General features: G+C 41.3%; 1 protein-coding gene across 3 annotated transcripts in view; it reads right to left on the bottom strand.

Annotated features, from left to right (window-relative positions):
• The window catches only part of KCNQ5 (potassium voltage-gated channel subfamily Q member 5), a 272,418-nt gene that overhangs the window by 37,715 nt on the left and 212,452 nt on the right, over nucleotides 1-22,251 (bottom strand). For all 3 annotated transcript variants that reach the window (XM_033143240.1, XM_033143241.1, XM_033143242.1), the window contains exons 4-8: nucleotides 15,379-15,554; nucleotides 13,228-13,353; nucleotides 7,680-7,790; nucleotides 4,811-4,906; nucleotides 102-196 (exon numbers count right to left, since the gene is read on the bottom strand). In XM_033143240.1, the coding sequence (XP_032999131.1) occupies nucleotides 102-196; nucleotides 4,811-4,906; nucleotides 7,680-7,790; nucleotides 13,228-13,353; nucleotides 15,379-15,554 (604 nt within the window). The remainder of the gene's footprint in view (nucleotides 1-101; nucleotides 197-4,810; nucleotides 4,907-7,679; nucleotides 7,791-13,227; nucleotides 13,354-15,378; nucleotides 15,555-22,251) is intronic.

Genomic DNA, 22,251 nt, shown 5'->3' with positions numbered 1-22,251 from the left:
GGAGGGGGAGAGAAAACAACAACAAGACAAAACCACACACTGATTTTTATAAGCTCAAAACAGACATCAAGTACAGCACCAACTGCCATTTTTTTACCTACTTTGTTGGGCTGCAGGTATGCAAGGCCTTCAAATGAGGCTTCCAGGTAGCAATGGAAACGGATTTCTCATCAGCCGCATAACTACGCCATACACACTACATGTAGGATATATGATAAAGAAAGGGAAATAAAGGCAAGAGGGATCAGGGGATGAAAAAAAAGAAAAAGAAAAATATTAGTATACCAATACAAGTAATGGCTTTTTTGTGTCATTTGTAGCACTGATACATGCCTGAGGGATGGAAGAATACTTCCATAATATCACCAGGTGGCTGTCAGGTTTCTTCATCTGCAATCAGTAGCATAAAACTGCCAAGCAGCCTTGTGAAAAGGAAACAATAGAAAGCACGAAGGAGCCAACAATATATGAAATGAAAGCATCGTTATCTCTATGGAAAATTTGCATTTTGTTCAAGCTGGAACCAATACCTGCTAAAGGTATAGGTAAAGGGACCTCTGACCATTAGATCCAGTTGTGTCCGACTCAGGGGTTGCGGTGCTCATATCACGTTACTGGCCAAGGGAGCCGGCGTACAGCTTCCGGGTCATGTGGCCAGCATGACTAAGCCACTTCTGGTTAACCAGAGCAGCGCACGGAAACGCCGTTTACCTTCCTGCCAGAGCGGTACCTATTTATCTACTTGCACTTTGACGTGCTTTCAAACTGCTAGGTGGGCAGGAGCTGGGACTGAACAGCGGGAGCTCACCCCATCGCGGGGATTCAAACTGCCAACCTTCTGATCAGCAAGCCCTAGGCTCTGTGGTTTAACCCACAGCGCCACCCGCATCCCTCAATACCTGTTACTTTGGCTTAAATAATTAGTTCAGTATGGTTATGCTTGCGGAGTGTAATGAAGATTTGGTTAAGTATTAAAATTCACAAGAAAACTGTACACAAGAAAGTCACAATTTCAGTGGAAGGGCTTCTTCCATTTGTGGAGAAACTGGAATCCAGCAAAGGTTTCCTGTTGAAGGAAAGGAAGGGGTGGTGGCTGTTTTCACTTGATTTCCGTCCATTCCCTTGCAGCTCCCAGCCCACCTCCCATGATGTTACAGAGGGTCTCCCAACCTTTTGGAAGGTCGTGCTAGGGGCTGCCGAGCACAGAGTTCTGTATCCAATCCTACGGTAGCTTGCATTGCTCAATAAAATAGAAGGACATATCTACCACAACTTTAAGAAACTATTTTGCTGCACTGTGTGTGTACATTCGACATTTATCTCAAATTATTTTAACAGTGCATTATAGTCAATATCAAGTTGTATTCTCATAAACATGGAGGTATTTAGCAACAACTGTTAGTTGTTTATGCTGGTAATCAGCATTAGAAAATATTACAATAAATAAAATTAATATCAAATACAATTATCTTGGAGAACACAGCTTTTAGTGTGATGATAAACTTTATATGGTATTTTGCATACATTCTCAATAGTACTGAGGCCATGTTGTAAATTCATGACTGAGGTAAGATTTTGAACTAGAAAGCTCCCTGCTCACACTTTTAACCATGACACTATGTCTGTACACTACTAAGCATATCATAAAGCTAATAATAAATCCTATGAACAGGCTATATTTCTAGGATAGTGGATTCTAGTCCCAATTTTTCAAATTTCACATTATTACTACTTTTCATTTTAGTACAAATCAAGAGATTTAGATCCTGTGCAAAACAAAAAAACAACAACAAAAAAACGACCTTTATCATTGGATGCCTTATGCAATTCTAAGACAAAGTTGAGCCCCAATCAATATGGCCAGGTCTTCCAGTACCATGAGGCAGAATGAGGCTGTGTCTGGCAGTCCCTCTTCACCCCTGTGCTGCTCCTATCCTTAGGACCTGGTGCATTGGCAGAACAATCCTTGCTTTTTGGTTGGCCTGGCTGTTTCATTTAGTTGCCCTCTCCAAATGTGCGAGCCGGCAGCCCAGGCCACGCACACTAGCAGGCATCACATATATACCATGTGTTGCTCTGCTCATGGGATGCAAGATAGTGCTACTGCATTGCAGCATTTGTTTGACTGGGTAGCACCAAGGTCCCAGGCAAGAGTAGTGAGTGATATGGTGGTGAAGTGTTGAAGGGCAGAACTCTCAGTGGCGTAGCTAGCCTCAGTGCTGCTGGGGGCGGCGGCAGCGCAGAGGCACCCCCCTGGGGAAGGGGCACGACGTGTGCGCCGTGATGTCATCATGACGTCACGACGCACGTGTATGCAGAAAGGGGGAATTTCCCCCTTTCCGAGGCTTTTTTTCGGCGGGGGGTGGTGGCCAGCTGGGAGGGGGTGGCAAGCGTGACACCCCCTCCTCGCTGATCGCCCCCCCACGGAAAAAAGCGGCGGAAAGGGCAAAAAGAAGCAGAGCAAGCGCTTGAATGCGCCTGTTCTGCTTCCTTTTCCCGCCCCCAGCATTTTTTTCGGCTGGGGGTGGTGGCTAGCGAGGAAGGGGTGGCAGGTTTGACACCCCCCCTCGCTGGTTGGCCCCCCCCCCCGCCGGAAAAAAGCGGAGGAAAGGGCAAAAAGAAGCAGAGCAAGCGCTTGAATGCGCCTGTTCTGCTTCCTTTCGGCGGGGCGGGGTGAGAGGGGCCGGCCAAAGTGTCACCCCACCTCCCCTTGACCTAGGGGCGGCCCGCCCCCCGCCCCCACCCTGCAACGCCCCTGAAAACTCTATATGCCCTGCTCCCTCTATGTTGCCTGCTCCCCTCAGGCATGGTGGAGTTAGACACTGTCCCATTGACAGTGTTGGTTTAAGATTCAGCTGCCAATCTGGTAAGTTCCTGTACGTGGGATGGGGGGTGGTGGTGGTGTTATCTTACCTTTAGGCTGTGTCTGATACCATTAAAAGCCCTTTGTGGTATTTCTGCACTAGTCCTTGGGGAGTAGAGACTTCAGACAGAGGAGGCTGTCTGTAACTACTCTGTCTTGGAGTTCATCAGGTGTGATTCCTGGGCTAAATTGACACTACTAGTTAACCCTGGCATAATGTGAGATGGCGGCTCACCATCACTGCTTGGGCTGCCATTCTCAAGTGTGGGGATGAATCTGCAGTTTGTAAAGTTCATATTCATGCAGGCTCTTAATTGACAGTTGCTGGCTCATAACAGTATATAGCTGCAATTCAGCAAATATAGAAAGTGAATTCCTATCTCTTCCCTCCCTCCAATATGAAAAAACACACATATTTTTAAATTAACCCTGTTGAGGTTTTGACAGCAATATGCATCCCTCCCATGTTGTTACAAACCATGTATAAAGGAGGCTCCCATGCTAGCCAGGAACTGTGCACAGCCTGGAACTTGTCCAGTGGTCATGTCAGCATAACAGTTTTGATAGGTTCCCTTTCTTCCCAGCTATCATTCTGTTTTGGGAGTGGGAATGCTCTGTGATTGCTCAGACCTCAACTTCCAAAGCAAACATAAATGACAGGCAGAGGAAATGACTGACTGATCCCCAAAGAGACATTTGGCAGTTGTACTCTGTGGGCATGATCCAGCATAATTCAGGAATCAGTTCTGCCAAAGTCTTTCAGAGGAGTTTAATTTGGTTTTCAAAGGAATAATGTGTGTGCGTGTGCGCACACACGAATAATAATGGAGAATTGATTCTGGGCTCTTAAATAAATAAACAATAGCTCAGGCAGCATACTAGACAGTCATTTTGGATATAAACCTCGATTTAACTGGGTGTGAAAAAAACCAGGCAACACAACATGCAGTATTCAAAACGGCAACAAAGTGAAATCTATTGCACTAAAAGTAAATGTAATTAAATGAAGCAGCTGTTTGAAACATCAAATATGCTAACATTTCGATTTACTTTGTTTGATTCCTTCTACACATCAATGCCACCACTAGGAAGGTGCCCATAATTTTAGGCCAACAGCTATTGTGATCAATCATTCAAACTGTTGTAGAGAATTGTTTAGACAGAGGTCTCTTCCTTCAAACTGAATGTATTTACCCCCTGGCACACTGTCAGAGACCCACTACTAATAATTAATTGAATGTGGGCGATGGTGCTATGCCATAATTTAATCTGACATTTATTTATCAGTTCTGGGTTTTTATAGAAAACTATATTGTAAACTGTGTCATGCAAAATATCATGCAGTTTGTATCTTTTAGGACTTCTGGAGTGCTTACTTCTTGAAAACACTACATACAGTGTGTTATCCAAGCAGTGAACTTGAGACATGTCAAGCACAAACAGCATCTATTGAAACCAACAGGAATTGCTGTTATGAATTCAGCAGTAAGTGGTGGATTGTAGCCAAGAATTCAGTTTAACAGAGAACATACTAGTTGTGTGCATGTAGCCCTCTTCAAAAAAAATAAAAAAATAAACTGAAATAGTGCCAATCAGCCAATTGGTAGGAAGGCGGGCACATGAGGGACAGAATCTAGCCCCTACCCCTGAGCAGCAGATTGGCTTGATTTCAGGTTTTAAAAAGAAGTTTATGTGAAGCATCCCAGCAACTTGATGAATCACAGTTTTTGTGCATCATTTCCCATCCAGTTTGGATTGTGTGTGCAGAAGTCCAGTTCCATATGTGCATGGTCCCTAGCTAGATGGGAGGAAGATATTTACTGCAATATGCTGCATCATGGCAAATAGTCTAGATAATGTTTGCATTTCTTTTACAACTTGCATGATATGGATTGTAATATTCCTGAATGAAAACTTTTCTAAAAATCTGATTCATTTGGCACTTACTTGAATTAAACTGGCAGCGGGATTCCTTCTTTTTTCAAAGTGTTTCTGACGATGCTGTTCCTGTACTTTTAATGCAAATCCTGACCCAAGAATGCCCTGTAGTGCAGTAGAGTATGACAAATATTCATGGTCAGGATAGTCGTTTCGGTAAGGGGTTAAGAGCATACAATCTTTAAAATCATCTAGAGGTGTTACACATACAACTAGCACCTGCCATGGTAAGCATGGCTCCCCCACTCTTTGGATACTTGAAATAACACATTGGACACAATCTGGAGCAAATCAAGTGTGTTTAGTGGTCAGACAATACAGGGTTGTGCCAATTCTCTATAGGGAGCAGAGCATTTTAAAGCACAGTAGTGGTTGGTGGAAGGAAAGCTGTTGAAGCTTTCCTTTGCTCATACATTTCCTCTGAACAACATTTCTCCAGCTTTTTCTCTCAAAATGGACTTCAGTTAAAAGTCTTGGTGCCCAGCCAGGAGCAAAATGTGGGCAGGCAGTTTTTTGGGGAAAGTGCAGGCAGAAGAGGGGTTCACTAACCCTCTCCTATCTGCAGCCTGTGTTTTGAATTGTCCCAGTCCAGTTTTAAAGCAATTCAGACAGAATCTACCATCACCATTTTTACCATTTACACCTCACTGTTCAGTTTGGCCCTATGCCCAGAAGTGCATGCTATGTTGCCAACTTGTGTTTTCACAAGTTTTCCATTGTAAAGAAGGGATGATTTGCCAGGAAAAAAATGACAGGTGAGAGGAGAGTGATTAACCTTTTTTTGCCTACTCCTTTTCTCCTACATCCCCTGCCCCAATATGTACACCCCCACCCCCACACGTATTCCAGACATTTTCCAACATGTGTATGGAACAATGTAGGAAGGGTAATGCCAAATGGAAATTGCAAGGTGCAAATGACAGGGGGAAGGGTTAAGCACCCTCCTCTCATCATTGTGCTCTTACCTGCAAATCACTCAGCTCCTGTGCCCCTTTGTAGAAAACCAGGGGTTAGTTTAAAAATGTGAAAATAGCTGAGTAAACATGTAGTCTACCCCCTGTGCACTTAAAAGCAGCTTGAGTGAGCAATCTGTACCGAGGTCGTAGTGCAGGAAGAAAGGAGGAGACAACCTCTGCCCCATGCTGCAGCCCCAATACAAATGCATGGGATGCTGTCACTGTTTTTACAAATGAAAACCATACTGGGAGCTTCAACACAAAGTATGGTTTATCCCTAAATATCAGTGAAATAACTGAAAGAGCTCAACTGGGTTTCCTTTAAACTGGACTTAAGTGTGAAAGCAGGAAACCTGCAAATTCAGCAGCACTTTTGTTTACTTCCACCAAACATATGTCTTAAGGAAGCGTCACAATTATGCCACATAATGTACAGTGGTACCTCGGGTTACAGACGCTTCAGGTTACAGACTCCGCTAACCCAGAAATAATACCTCGGGTTAAGAACTTTGCTTCAGGATGAGAACTGAAATCAGGCGGCAGCATCGCAGCAGCAGCGGGAGGCCCCATTAGCTAAAGTGGTGCTTCAGGTTAATAACAGTTTCAGGTTAAGAACGGACCTCCAGAACGAATTAAGTTCTTAACCCGAGGTACCACTGTAGTAGTATTTTTCTCACATTCCATTTGAAAAGTTGAGACTGAAAAATAGTGGCTTGCCTGAAGTTAACCTAAGTGAGCATAGGGTGATTTCATAGTTAAACCAGGGACCTCTAGGTCATAGCACATGTTTTTAACTACTGTGCTATATCACCTTACTCAGTGCATATCACCCTATACTTCTGAATAAAAGACTTGTATTGGGGCCCCAGGGGTGTTTGGGTTATTTATTTATAGAAGCAAACTTTTTAGAAGTACTGTATACAATGATCATTTAAAGGGAACATGGACAATATTCCAATACATGTTACTAAAACTCACAGCTAGGTGTCAGTGTCAGCAGGCAGGCAAACTTATCTAGGTTCACAAGAATTTCAGCACATATTATACAATTTCCTTCCTTCAAGACCAGTAGTTAGCAGCTGGATCAGAAATAATATTTCTGACTTATAAACTCTAAGGTAAATGCTTCACGTTAATTATTCATTTAACATAGCATGCCTGCAAGGCATGGAAATAATTTGGTTAATTATATCACCATTATTATTATTTTGCATCTCAGCTGAAATAGGTTGAGAATATTCATAATTACACTAGGAAGCTCAAGAGGATAGAACAGTGTGTTCCCTAACCTTCTGCAAGATGAGTAAAAATTTCTTCTGGATGCTTTTTGACAATCCAAAAAACATTACAAGGATAATCTCATTACATTTGCCAAAAAAAGAAAAAAAAAAGTAAGCCCTGACTGGATCTGCATGAAAATCACAGTGATATATTAATTACTAGATCTTCACTGCGGATCACATAACCACACAATGATGTGTGTTTTTGGACGAGGCAGATATATTTTCCACTGGGGATATCTGTATTGATGGCAGGAAGCAGGTTCTTTAGCCACTTCAGATCCTGCCCACATCAACCATGTAGATAGATAGGGAACTAGAGTGGACTGAATCTTGTCATTTATGGATAGTGGGGGCTGAATGTCCCATTCCCAATAAGCCTCACTAACATGCCTCACATAAATAGCTGCTTATTGCTTATGGAATGATATATGGGTACAATATTACCAAAATAAATTTTGGGACTTAGAGATAGGTTTTACAGTTATCACAGAACAATAAATGAGCTTTTAAAGCAGCTTCAATTTTCTGCATTGTAGATTGCAGAAGTTGCAGTGCCATACAAATAACTCCCAGTGTTGTTTCCCATGTGTGCCATCTTAAAGAGTTTGAAGTTCTGCAGACAGTTGTAAAGATACTCACAGCAGGCAATGCAAAGAAAGAAATGCCAAGCAGTGCAAACCCTGCAGAAAGCAGCCTTCCTAGCCAGGTGAGAGGGGTTTTATCTCCATAGCCAATTGTTGTCAATGTGATCTGAAAAGAAACAAATATAATTCACTGTGAGAAAAAAAAGTGGGTGGTACAGATGTCAATAATTTTAACATTAACTGGGCAATATTCACAATGGCAAAATGATAAAGTCACCAAAATATGAAATTTCCCTGGTCTGTAAGTAGTGATTTGAATGGGATTTGCTCACTAAAAAACCGCCTCATTCCTCAAATTAGTGGTGCCTGGTGTCCACTGGGACTGGTAGGGTTGGGAAGGCAGGGAGACTAATAGCAAGGGAGGCCAGAGCCAACCAATTCTCATTTTGTCTTCCTCTTCATCCCTGTTAAGTTCTACAAAGGCAACACTGCACCTAAGGAGGAAGTTGACAGGCAGTACCATCCCATGGACTGCTTGTAAATAAGAAGGCAGGCAGGTGGGGGGCAGGCTAAGGGCAGAATGAGACTGCTGGGGCAGCCTCCATTGTTTAATCATGGACCAGCCTCAAATGCTTCAAGCTGTTTTTGATATCCCCCCCCCCTTCTCAGAAACTGGATGTAAGCCGGCCTGCAGGTGGGAAGTGGCCTGGGGGTATTGTTGGGGTGAATGAGTGGGCATAGAAAGGGTTAACTCCTCTCCTGGTGGCTGATTTTTGCTTGCAAATGCCTCCCACACTTCAGCAACTAGATCTAAGAATCCACACTTGCACATGCAGCATGCCAATTTGTTAAATAGCAGAATCGGACTCCCTTGAAGCAACTGCATATGAACCCTGAGATAACAGAGAGATTTAGTTTAGAATTAATCTGGATGTCTAAACAAGTAGATTAGTTGAAATATATTCTCAAATGAGAGACACCAGAGAAGTTAAAAAGACCAGGAAAACCTTCAATTAGGTTTTAAGAAAACACCATAAAATGTGTATACAATACAAGGCCATTCAATGAAGTTCATTTAGAAGGTATTTTAACCATTAAACCACAATCATCACTAGCTTTTAAGAATGACAGAACAAATTCAGAAGTACATGCTATTGGAGACCCTATTATAGAGGCAGTCTAGCATAATAATTTTTAAGAATATTCTTTTAGAGACTTGACTTTTTCATTGCGGGGAACTTACGTCATCATCCCTTTTATTTGCAGAACCCCTTGGGGAGGGAACTCCTCTCTCAAGCTGTAGTTTGTTTTTACTCTTTAAATAACAGTAGAACTTCCCCTGCTGTCAATACTGCTGTGTGAAACTCAACAGTATAACTATCATGGGCACATACTGTGCAGATCCTGGGACAAGACAGAACGGTATCTTACATACCCCTTCCTCTATGCTTCTGATATGGATACAGTGCCCTGATTTCATTTACCATTAGCTACATCTGCACAGAGCTTGAATGGCCACACCTAGGCAACCAGATTGCATGCTGTTCCACATGCAAATTTGCATCCCCAGTTTATTTCACAAGATAAAATCTGGTCTAGATTGTTAGGGGAATCCCCTGAACAGATTTAGGGGGTGCAAAGGGCAGGAAGAGGAGGCTTCTATTTTGAAAGCACAAATCCTTGCACTTGCAGAAGAACTTAGTTGGTTATTGCCCATAGCTGTGTCCCTGAGGAAGGGCTGTCATTTTACTGTTTTGTAAACTATAATTACTATTGATAAAGTTTTATCTTTCAGTCCTATCTGAGACCTCTTCTTTTGCTTCTGCATGCAGAATCTTTCACTGACTGCTGCTTTGCATTAAACCCCCCCCCCCCAAATTACAACCAAGTCCCATGAATTTATCTCTTGATTGGCTTAATAAAAATAAATTATATTTCCAAAATAAATGTAGGGATAGTAAAGACCTGAAATGTTAACAGAGGACTAACAAATTTAGTTTAGAATTCCTTGATGGCCTTGCCAGTTCCACAAAGTTCTTTCCTCAGCAAATCAGCATCAACCTGTTTTATCAGGAATGGACCTGAATAATCTGGCCTTCATCCAGGTTGCTATCACTGCCAGACACTGGAGAATAGCGAGATGTTTCCAAGCTACATTTGAAGAAAAGAACAGGAGCTTATGAAAAGGATAGAGCCAGCTGTCATCTATCTTTAATGACACTGCTGGCTCACAGTCTCCACAACAGAGAGATATACCATGGGTCCTGTAGATCTTCATATAATTGCAAGCCCTTAGAAAGAAAGAACAGCAACACTCCTCCCTACTCTCTTCCCCCCCCTCTCAACAGCATCCAGCCTGTTCTTTCACACGCTCAAAAGGTTCTGAAGCCCCCTGACAAGAACATTACACCTTTTAAGTGTATCGGAGACTCCTTGCCTCCTTTGAGCCCTGCTGCAGGGTGGTTCTTGAGCGATAAGGCGATGTCACATCTTCACAAGTCTACTTCTCAACAGCAGACTTGTTTTTGCCTCAACACTGTAATTGTGTAATTCAGAAGACATTTAGATTGTGAACTCCTAATGTAGGTTCTAACATCCTTAGGGCAGAGCCTTTGCTTATATTTCTCTGTGAAGCACAAAGTACACCGATGGTGCAATATAAATAACAAACAATATTAACAATGAAAAAAAAAGTATTTTCCTCAACTTTGAAACAGTCTAACTAACTGGTTTTCCACAACAGCAATCTTAACTTTATATTTTAAACAGGTGTGTTTGTTGGCAGTGCATATAAACCTGGGACCAATGACAAATTGGGAGGCTTCTTGAAAAGAAGGGAGAAATGGGCAAGAGTGATAAAACAATTGTATCCTTAGGAGCTATGGAGAAGGGTGCAGCAGGACAGAAGGCCTGGCCCCAGGGCCTCACCTACAGCATACTTCCAGGCAGGGCCAATGAATGGGTGGGTGGGACATCTGGTTTTGACTGCACTGCCCATTTGCAGTGCGTTCAGCTTTTAAACCCGGCAGCAGACCTGACAGAAGCCTGGCTCTGACAGGTCCGCTGCCCGCGTGAGAGCCCTGATTGGCCTGCAATCGCCACTGCCAGCTGAGAATGGTAGGCGGTCTTTATAAAAGTCAATTGAGCAAAGCTGGGCAGATGGCCTCACTTGCTTCAAAGAGGATGCCACTGGAGCTCTTGCTGTGAAAGCAGACACTTGTGCTGGAACTGCAGCAGCAACTGCAGGAGGGATCTGATCTGGCTGCCCATGTTTCACACTTTCATTTCTTTTCACATGTTTCTTAATCAAATGCCTGAAGACTGAATGAATGATCTCTCATGCATAGCCTGTATTACTCCTGGTTACAAATGTATAGGCATCTGTGAATGAAATGGTTTTAAGTAATGAATCATTATTATTATGGTTCCCAGGAAAACATTGCAGTATATGTCACAGACAATTTGAGTAACATACGGTTAGAATCTAAGTAAGCAACTGTGATTAAGGCTGCATACATGCAACATTGCCAGGACACTTTTATGTTTGTGATCGTAAGCTGTTTTAAGCTGTTTTTAACATTTTGTTTTAGTTGTTGGAACCCGCCCTGAGACCTTAGGGTGAAGGGTGGGTAACAAATTAAAATACTACTACTACAACTACTACTGCTACATTTTATCCTAGAATCAAGAGAGTTCTTGTTCTCTCTCCCGCTCCCCCCCCCATGTAACCCACATTCTATACCTATTGCATATTTTTTGCCCCTGAAAAGCACTTGAAGAACTGGTTTCATTCTGGGAAAAAAAATCATTACAGATGGATTGTGTATAACCTCTCAGTGTGTCTATTTGAAAACAGATGTAAGCAGTCACAGCAATGAGGTGTGAGTGGGGGGGGGGTGTATCCACACCTGCTCAATGATCTTGTAAGTTGGCATATATCAAGATCAGGACTTCCTTCTGCATTCACCTGGGGCATGCACAGGGAGGAGAAGGCTAGGATAATCTAATCAAAGGGAGGATTTTCAAATGCACATAGTCTCTCTACCCCTGTGGATGACAGAAACTAGAATCAATCAAGACTGAAAGCAACATTTTGAAGTTAAGTATGTACGATTCCAGGTTGATTTGTGTGTGGGTTAGTGTGTACACAGCCTTATGTTATTGAGAACTTCGTCATTTACCTTGCTGTGTGAACAAGAGCTTATGCTTATCCTTATTTATTTATTTCATAAAATTTATATACTGCTTGATTGTAAAAAACCAACTAACCCGCAAAGCAGTTTACAAAATGTACCTTAATTTTGCATAAACGCTTTTGGCAGCTATGACAAAACAATTAAAGGGCTATGATCTGGAACAGGGGTCCCCAAATTAAGGCCCAATCGCCTTCTAAATGCGGCCCGCAGATGGTCCGGGAATCAGCATGTTTTTACATGAGTAGAATGTGTGCTTTTATTTAAAATGCATCTCTGGGTTATTTGTGGGGCATAGGAATTCATTCATTTTTTTTCAAAATATAATCGAGCCCCCCACAAGGTCTGAGGGACAGTGGACTGGCCCCCTGCTGAAAATGTTTGCTGACCCCTGAAATAAGCAAAAATTCTCTCTCTCTCTCTGGCTAGCCCTAAGTTTCTATTCTATAGTATTTAAAATTCATTTTGTTATGATCTTCAGTAACAGACATATCTTTGAAAAGGTCTGGAACTGGTATATCCAAATTAGGATAATATCAAAAGGCTCTTAATTCCCTAGGTATGTTATTTAATGCAGCAACATTTTTTTCGGTACACTATGGTTAACTGTTAATTAAGCAAACAATCCAAAAACTAATCAAATGTGGTTAAGTGATGAGTGTCTTTTTTATTATAATACAGCTACTCTAATTAGTGAAATCTGAAATCTTAATTAACCATACCAAAGGGACACTTATCATTTCTATCCACAGATCATTCTGTCATGTGGGACTAATATGCTTCAAAGCTTCAAATACCAACACAATTCAGCTGCTGCCAATATGACTTAAGGCCTTCTTCTCTGATTATGAACTGGTTTGCATATCACGCTAAACCAAACCATGGCTTAGACTGCAGGCATAGGCAAACTCCAGCCCTCCAGATCTTTGCGACTACAATTCCCATCATCCCTAGCTAACAGGACCAGTGGTCAGGGATGATAGGAATTGTAGTCCCAAACATCTGGGACTACAGTTTGCCTATGCTTGGGTTAGAGAGAAATCATAGGCTCCAGGAAAGGAACTCCCTGCCCCTTTGCTCCTTCCTGGTCATTCTGTTTCTGTGCTGCACTGAGCTAAGTCACAGCTGGCCTAAGCATGCTATCTGAACCTGACTTACAAAGTAATAATGAGCGGTAATCAAGATTTGTCCTATGGTTTACAGCTCATGTTTGTTTGGGGCAGTTAAATCACAAGCCCTGGACTGGATGATACACCAAGCCAAACCATGACTCTGTATAGCCGCAGAATGACTGGGCAAGAGCACATAATCTACTTTCCATGAGCCTGCATGGGAGCACTTTCATGCTAGGCCATGGTTTTTAAATATTGCATAGTGTAAATCATGTAGTTCAGTTGATTCTGTACTTACTGTGCCCCACCACAGAGCATCTGCATATGTAGAAAATTGAGCATTTGTATCTTTTTCAACCAGGTAGACGAGGAAAGATGAAAAAATCAATACTAAAAATCCTATGTACCAGGCGGTGATTAATTCCTATAGGATAAAAAAAAAGAGTATTAAAACAAGCATTTTGACAACCTTTCTGTACCAATACCATTTATTGGAATATTTGTACTTCCATATTCTGTAGTTACTTTATTAGTTACATACAAAAAAATTCATTGGATGCAAATTCTCCTTATACATTACAATGTATAATACTGTTTCAGGGCCAAGACACAATTTGCTTCTTCAGATAAGCCTAAGAGGTTGGATGTGCTTGGCAAACCTCCATGCCATCACGAAACTTTTTAAAAATTCTCAGTCTTAAGAGGTTTGCTATGCAACTTGGCTTTGCTGTTCAAGAAACATGGGACCAAAGCCCCTTTGGAGAAGCAGAATGAGTTGCATGGTTCTTTGGATTATGACTATGTAACAGTGATTAGCAGAACAGAGATATTGAAGTCTTAAAAGTAAAATGTTTCAGCTTCCTCTGCTCCAGTGTCAAAGGGGGCTGTAGCCAAAATGGCAACATTCAGAGGTGTGGCATCTGCTGTAGATAAGTGATCTTCTAGGACAAGGGCATTGGGTGTTGTCTATATATCCATATGTTTTCTACAATGTTTTTGGATCAGGTGGTATCTCTAATTGCAACAGTGGACGAGTCAATGCTGCCATGATTATTTCAGTAGTTTTTAATTACCTGGAGATTCATGTGGAAGGTGATTCATAAATTAAGAAAATGATAATAATAAATGAGAAAAGCTTATGTCATAAGTTTGTTAGGTGCCATAAAACTCTTTGTAGTTTTTACTGACAGCACTATTACTGTGGAAATTGATAGATCAGAGAGGCTGTGATAAGCTGAATTGTTTCTTTTTTCTCACTGATTGGGAACACTGCATAGGTCAGCTATTCACACATACCAGGGTGGTGAATGTTTTCTGGCCAGGAAGTCAGATAAATACGTATCTCTCCAACCTTTGTTGCTTACTTATATTTGACTTGTATCTTTACGTGTTAGTTGTGCATCTATCTTGTTATCCATATTGTTGTATCACAGTTTTATATTTGCAATCACAATCAAAATGTTTTCAGGCCAAATCTGAAAGGTAGGGAGGTCCTCTCACCTGTCAGTTATCTGTTGTCAATATGAATAATGAGACCTCAAAGTGTAACATGGACTGTTAAAAAGCCCTTTTGCAAGCAGCCCCATGTTGCTCTTTAACCTGTCAAAAAGAGCACCCCAGGGTTGCTTGCAAAACCAGACTGCTCTGGTTTTCAGAGGTTAAGAGAGCAGTGCTAGGCTGTTTCAAAGACCTCTTGCAAGTATTCCTGTGCTGTTCTTTAAACCCCACCCCCCAGTATAGTTTAAAGAGCCATGGATTGTTTAGTTAGCCAAAGGCCCTGGGGGAAGAGGAATGTTTTTGCCTGGTGCCTAAAAGGCACCAGGTGTGCATCCTTGGGGACAGCATTCCACAAGAGGGTGGCTACCACAGAAAAGGCCCACTCTCATGTTGCTACTCTCCAGACCTCTTGTGGAGGATGCACATGAAGAAGGGCCTCAGATTATGATTGCAGGGTCTGGGTCAGTTTATATGGGGAGAGGAGGTCAGAACCAGCACTTTGTATTGGGCCCAGAAATTAGCTGGTAGCCACTGCAGTCGGGCCAGGATTGGTGTAATATGTGCAGTCCTCCTTGCCCTGGTGAGCAACATGTTCCAGCATGGGAATGGAAGCACATAACCAAACTGAGCAGGGCTACTTTGGCTGTGTGGGCCAATTCCCAGCAGGGCAACTTGGCGCAGCCATTGTAGAATTGAACCCCCACCCATCAGCCTCCATCAGAATGGCACCAGTACATTAGCAGTTGGTTTTTGAGAAATGGCTTCACAGGTTATATCTGACCCCATGGCGAGGTGAAGGGTCCCTACCTGAGATATACACACAAATGTGAATGGTCAATGCAGAACAAAAACCACTGCTACAGGATTCTGTATTATTATTATTTTTAAAAGCATGAAATACATGAATGAATGACGAAATTCAGAGGAGTGAAGGCTATGAACAGGCCCTTACCTTGCTATGTGCATAAACCACTGAACCTAACAATTTCCAGGTTCCTCCTCTTCGGTCCATGCGCACCATGCGAAGGATCTGTAGGAAACGAAGACTTCTCAGTGCTGATGTTGCAAAAATGTTACCCTGAGTTTTTGCAGAAACAACTGCTATTGAAGCGATGAGAACAATGATGTCTGAAAGAAATACATTACAAAATACATTAATGTACACATATGGACCAGTTATAGCTTGATAGCATATTGTCATATGCTGAGTGAATTGGATGGCCTTGTATGTTAAGAATATTTTTTAACAGTCTTTATGCTGTGAATTGTAACAGCAACACCCCTATAAATGCAAAAAATACAATACTATAAAATGTTGCATTGACCAGTGCTAAGTTCTATCAAAAGAAATGCCCCTTTACTCAGTTTACAAGAATACATAATACACAATCATCTTACCCAATTTCTTAGACAGCCTCCAGTTATTTAAGGCATGTGCTCTACAGTCCTCATCTAATTTGTGTGTGTGCCAATTTCATGGGACCAAACTTTTAACTGAAAAGGATCTAATATAAGTCTCTCTCACTAAAAGTTCTACACAGCTCACATATACCTACCGGTAGTATTGGGAACATTAAGGGAGTTTTCAACAATGCTTAATTTTCTGTTCTGATCTATGGGTTGGTTGGTTTTTAACTTACAAACATGTATGTGTTTGTGTGTGTATGTATGTATGTATGTATGTATGTATGTATGTATTTATAAATAAGTTGCCCTTTACCCAAAGGTGCTAGGACAGAAGATTCATTTACCTTAAATACCATAATTAACAATATTTGAAATTAGAGTAAATAATAGATTGCCCAGTAAACACTACCATCATCAGGAATAAAGTAAAACACATTCTCCATCCACAATGTACTTTACCCACTCCAGTGGTTGAAACAAAGAGGTACATCTTCACTAATCGGCAAAATAATGTTGAAGCTGGGCACACCTTGAAGGGGACATAATTCCATAAGTGTGGTGCCAGAGCAGATAAGGCCCTCCCATGTACACCCATGCTTTGAACCTCACTCAGCAATGGGATCACAAATGGGGCCTCCCCTGCAGATCTCAATACACAGGTAGGTTGGTATTGGTGGAAGCATCCTTTAATCGCAAAATAATTGGCAATAATTTGAAGAGTAGCTATTTAACTGGAAGAGCGCACCCTTTTCTGCTCCTGTTAATAGATGGAATTGTTAGCAACACATTTGCCCTCTTTGGCTACCCCTTCACTGAGAATAATCGGGAGCAGTGATAATAACTGAAAATGCACCATAGGGATGGAATCATCATGCTGATGCAATAAATTTATAGCAGCAATTTGTGTATTAGATTAGCATTCTGCTGACATACTAGCTTTTCATTGGCAAAGCTTTTATGTAGGAAAGAGCTCAAAGGTACAATTCCTTCATCTGAAATTTGAAAGTCCAGGAAAGGGTGTATAGCACGCTTTGCTTATATATATTTGAATCATTTTACTTTCCATTAGATTAGCATCTATTCCAGTCTCAATCTAAACCCACTGACATGGGAGTGACAGCTTAATCTTATGTTTATCTACTCAGAAATAAGTCCCACAATGCACAATAGGGTTTACTCCCTTTTAAGTGTTTTAAGATTTGCTAGTGTCATATTGGGAAGCAAAATACTGTATTTATTGGGACAAACTATGTTTACAATGCAGCATGTGAGCTTTTGAGTTCACAGTATTCTATTTCAGACTAGGTGAACTGCCACATGACTATTTGTTGATACTAATAAATTTAATATTTTACTGACGTTATGAATTTGTTATAATGGACCAGTGGAGCTATCTGATTTAATATATGTCCATTGAGCTTCCTTCCCTGTATGCACACCAGTTCTAGCCACATTCCAAATCATTTGCACCTTTCCCCAAGCAAAGGGTTGGTAATGAAAAAGCTACCTGTTTTGTTATCATATAGTCAGGGCAATGGACCTGTTATTGCCATGTCCTGAGTTTCAGATGCTTTATTGTAGCTGATTCCCTATCCCCCCCCCAAAAAAAAAATCTATGGGACTATTTAATCATGTTCTTAATGCAGTCCCGAAATGGGAATGTTTTCTGTTGTAAGCTACCTTTCCCTGTGCCAATTCTGGAATTTCCCACAAGATCCACTCATCCCAAGTGATTCCATAATTTAGAGGTTACCAAAGCAGCAGAGTCACATTGCTCTAATAACCATCTCACTGTCACTGGCAGTCAACTCAGTACACCAAGGGTCTGAGATGGATGAGTGTTGAAAACATTTTGCACCTTTCAGAAACTGACATTTAGATTAGAGCTTTCGCATGTCCTGAAAAACTAAAAGTGACTAATTTGGGGGGGGGAAACAAAATTTTATGCCATTTCTAGATAAAGATTAAATTCAATGGGAGCAGAGGTGGTAAAATTTGTTCCAAATAACCTTTCATTGCAGATAGTCATACACTGATGTGCTTGTAGATGAGGTTATTGTGCTCACAGAACAACTTCCACATGTGGAATAGAACCTCCCCTCCCTCTCCTCCCCCAGGACCCTCCCTCAAAAAGCTCTGAATGCCTGGGGGAACCACTGGAAGTCAGAGTCCAGTGACTTTGTAATACAAAACCCTTGATTTGTGTGTGTATGTAAAAAATTGACAAGCAAAATACAGATAGACTTTGAATTGTTTACATTTCAGTTTTGTTGTCAATTGCACAGTTGTATTTACATTTTTTTTTTAATATAAAAAAGTTAAACGATTTTAAACCAGCATTATACAGGCTTTTCATCCTTCTGGAATCTGAATTTACCCCACAATTTTAACTATTGTGTTACACACAACCTACTGGAAAAATCACAGCTAGTTTGCATGTTGTGTGCTGGCCTTTTCATAGCTTGAATTATAGAGCCATCTCATTGTGTAGTGGGCTTGACTACTCTGAGCAGACCTAGGGATTGCAGTTCAAAACCATTAGACTTTTAAGCCTTGTTCTAAGGGCAACTTGTGTGCAGGGTGACTTTGCCCAGCAGCACTGGGCCCAGAAAGCGGTGGGGAGGTAATGCTGCATCTCTTCGCAGTTCTTGTGAGATCTCGCAGTATGCTGGGCATCCTGCACGATTTCGGGAGATGCAAGAGGAGCCAAGGCCTTAAAAGGCCTCACCCATGAGGATTCGTTAGGATTAGCATTTTGCCCTACAAGCTTCCCACCCACCTGCTCTTGGTGCTAGAGCCTCACTGAACTAACTACCTGGTTCACTGCTTTACAAGACCAGAGAGAAGTTTTTTCCTTCCCAACTTGAGTTGGCCCTCAGTTGGAGTTTTTTCTGCCTTTCCCTCAGTGACAAAAAGCTTTGCTTACATTTGGTGCTGATATAATTCTGTACTTTTGTGGGGCAAAAATGGCACAAGGCAAGATCAGCATAGTAAAGGGGCTCCCATAAGGGGCCTGAGGAAAGGGTTGACTAAGGCATGCTACCTGGCTGGAATTTTTCACCCTGGCCGCCCAGTGAGAACCTGGATACCTGGCTTGCACCACACCAGGGTTCAACACGGGTGATCACCACGGATGGGATAAGGGTGGGGTGCCATGCTCTGCCATTCCACCAGCATGGACTCACTGCAATGAGGCAGTAATCCTTGCCTTACTGCCATGCCAACCCTGCTTACCTGCTGTAGTCATTAAAGTTTCAACCTTATTTCACCCATCACTGCTGCCCTGTTTCAGTTATTACGCCGCTGTCATGGGTCACAGAATGTATTGGCTCTATATACATATGTGTAAGAGAAGAAGGTTCATCATTTTATAAAACTGCTTTTAGTAGTCCTTCCAAAAGGATTCAATATGCCATCTTCACGTTATTGTTAAGGTATTTATGGATTGCATGTTACTAATTTTCACACTAGTTATTTATTTTGTGCACAGATGGTACGCTTATGTTATTCCAGGCTTTTATAGATTGTTGCTTTCATACTGATTTTATTTATTGTCTACTGATATTTGCTTGCCTGATAATAGACATGTGTTGAAATGTGTTGGGAATTTCAGTCATTAAGTTCTTTGTGGTTTCTGTCTTAGAAATTGCTATTTTTATTGCGGCTGCCTGCTTCTTATTTGCTTTTGACATGATTTCTCAAATGTGTACTTTCCTAACATACTGTAGGCCTGTAGTTGCTTTCCTAACATACTTCATGTGGCATCCAGGGAATTTGCATTCTACAAACACTACACTGCTGGCTTTGCAGGTGATATTCTGTTTAATGTTCTGAGGCTGGTTAGCCATTTTGCTTCTTAAGGAGATGGTTGCCCTAGTATTACTTCAGTTCTTAGTTTGTGTAGGTCTGGAGCCACCTTCCCCAACCTGGTGTTGTCCAGGTGTTTTGAACCACAACTCCCATATGCTCAAGCCAGCATGGTCAGGGATGATGGGAGTTGTAGTCCAACAACACTTACAAGCCTCTGTGTCTTAACTAATTTTCTCAGGAAGGGAGTCTGAGGAACTGAGGCAAATAGTAGCAAAGAGAGAGAAAATTCTAGGCTTTCCAAAAAGATAAGCCTGCCTAACCTTTTGGAGTTCTTTGAGAGTGTCAACAAGGATATGGACAGGAGTATATGTTGTGTTCTTAAATTTTCAAAAGCTAAAAGCAGTCATGAGATGAGGGAGCAGGTCCTCATGGATTGGTAACAGGTTAAAAACCAAAAAGCAGATTTTTTCACAATGGAAGGATTTGCCCCAAGAGCTCAGTATTGGGATCTCTGCTTCCTTAATTGCAGTTAAATGACGTAGATTGGTGGGGGGAGCAGTAATGAGGTGGCCTAGTTTGCTTATTGTTCAGGATGGTAAAAATAAAATAAGATTGTGAGGGGCTCCAAAAGGAGCTTTCCAAAATAGGTGAATGGCAAATGTGATTCAATGTAAACAAGTGTAAAGTGATGCACACTGGGGCAAGTATAAAGTGATACACGCTGGGGCAAGACACCCTAACTTCATATATATGCTTATGGGGTCTGAACTGGGTGTCCCTTCAATTGCTTAAACCACCCACTTCAGACAGAGCAGTCAAGGGTTTTTCTCTCTCTCTGGATAGGATAGATGTAATAGTTGTTGACACGAGGAGGATATCCTCTAGGAAATGTTCTATAAAGTTTTAGGTTGTCCTGAGGTAGTTTTCATTGAAGTTGCAAAAACATTTCAATCTGCAGATGATGTTTTTGTGTGTGTCCTGGAGGAATTCCATATTAAATGAATGTGAGCATCAGTGGGTTGATTGTAAAGATCTGTGACTATCTTGTTTTTTATGTGACAAGAAGAACATCCCATATGATTTGTAATGACTCTATTAAGTGCACATTTGATGGTGGGATGGATGGTTGGTATCATTCTTAAATTGTTCCAAACTTTTGTTGCTTGTGGTCCAGATGACAAAGGATGTCATAAATGCATCATCAACAAATGAGCAGCTTGTTGGTGGGCTCCTTAACTATGACTTGTTCAGGCTTCCCAAAAATAAATTGGCATAAAATGGAGCCATGCAGATGCCCAGGAGCAAACTTAAATAAGTCATCCTTAAAGAGCCCACCAACAAGCTGCTAACATGGTAGTGATACATTAGTGATATCTTTGTATTGGTGAACAGAATCAGTGGCAAACGAATGCTAGAACTTAAGTAGTTATATTCAACTAAGTTACACTCTGAGTAGGCCCAATGAAAACGTTAGTCATGTCCATGAATTTAATGGGCCTCCTCTAAATGTATTTCACAGAACCAAAGAAAAATATTAACTCTGTCCCGCCATTAAAGTTACATGCAGCAGCACCACTGAAAATTAATATAGCCCTTTCCTGGATGATAGTCTTGTCATGAAGCAAAACCAAGTAATCACAAACAATTCATGCAAACTACTGTCCTTCCATTTGCACAAACAAAGTATGTCAAAACAATGTTCAGATTCCTATATCCTGCCCAACATTTACTTTTAGATGTTTTACATGTAGCATTTTTCTCTGTTTTTTAAAAACTTTTTATTAAAGATTTCTTGGTTTACAAAAGTATGTGCAATGTCTCTTCTTTCTACAGATCAGTTGTTGAGACATTAGTGTTACATTAGAAAGAATAGGGAAGAGGTGGAGGGAGCCATGGTGGGTAGGGGTGGGGTAGGGTGGCGATGGTTCTCTTTTACTTAATGTATGTGTGGGGTTTTATGTCAGCGTCATTTGTGCAGGTTCTCTTTGCTATTCACTTGTTTTCCTTTGGTGGTGAGAGAGGTTAGGGTTGGCCTAGGGTGTGGTTGTTCGTTTGTGATTGGCTGTGGTGAGCTTTGTTTTCATGTGTGAGTGGGGTGGGTGGGTGTTTTTGGATCAGGTTAGCCATACTGATTTGTATGCTGTTGGTGGATTCTTGTTGTCTTGTTGGGCTGTGTATATAATAAAGGGGAGCCATTTTTCTCTGTTAAAGAAACTGGATTTATCTGCTTAAAGCCAGACAAGTTACGATTAATCATCACCTACTAGTAAAAAGTAATTGGCAGGATATATTCAGGAAATTCTCTGAATAAATGGCTCTGTCTTGATTTTTGCAGATGTCATTTTAGCCAAAAAGTCTCTTGAGTTCTCAAGAACATACACAGTACTCTCTGGATGGAAATCCTGTTAATTATCAACATGGGAAATATTAATTACCCAGCCTCTCCAGTTTTACAATTTTGTTTCAAGTTGCAAGACAACTTAGTGTTTTATGATATAAGAAACTAAAGTAGCTTAGATTTCATAATAATCCTGAGTAACAACTTGGACTGGGATGTGAAAATTGATTTGAGCTATTGCTGTGCAATACGATAATAGTGTTCTCTGGT

Source organism: Lacerta agilis, chromosome 3 (genome assembly GCF_009819535.1).
Source record: "Lacerta agilis isolate rLacAgi1 chromosome 3, rLacAgi1.pri, whole genome shotgun sequence".
In the NCBI taxonomy this organism is placed as follows: Eukaryota; Metazoa; Chordata; class Lepidosauria; order Squamata; family Lacertidae; genus Lacerta; species Lacerta agilis.
Note: the sequence above shows the minus strand (reverse complement) of the source record. Positions and strands in the feature narration are given on the sequence as shown.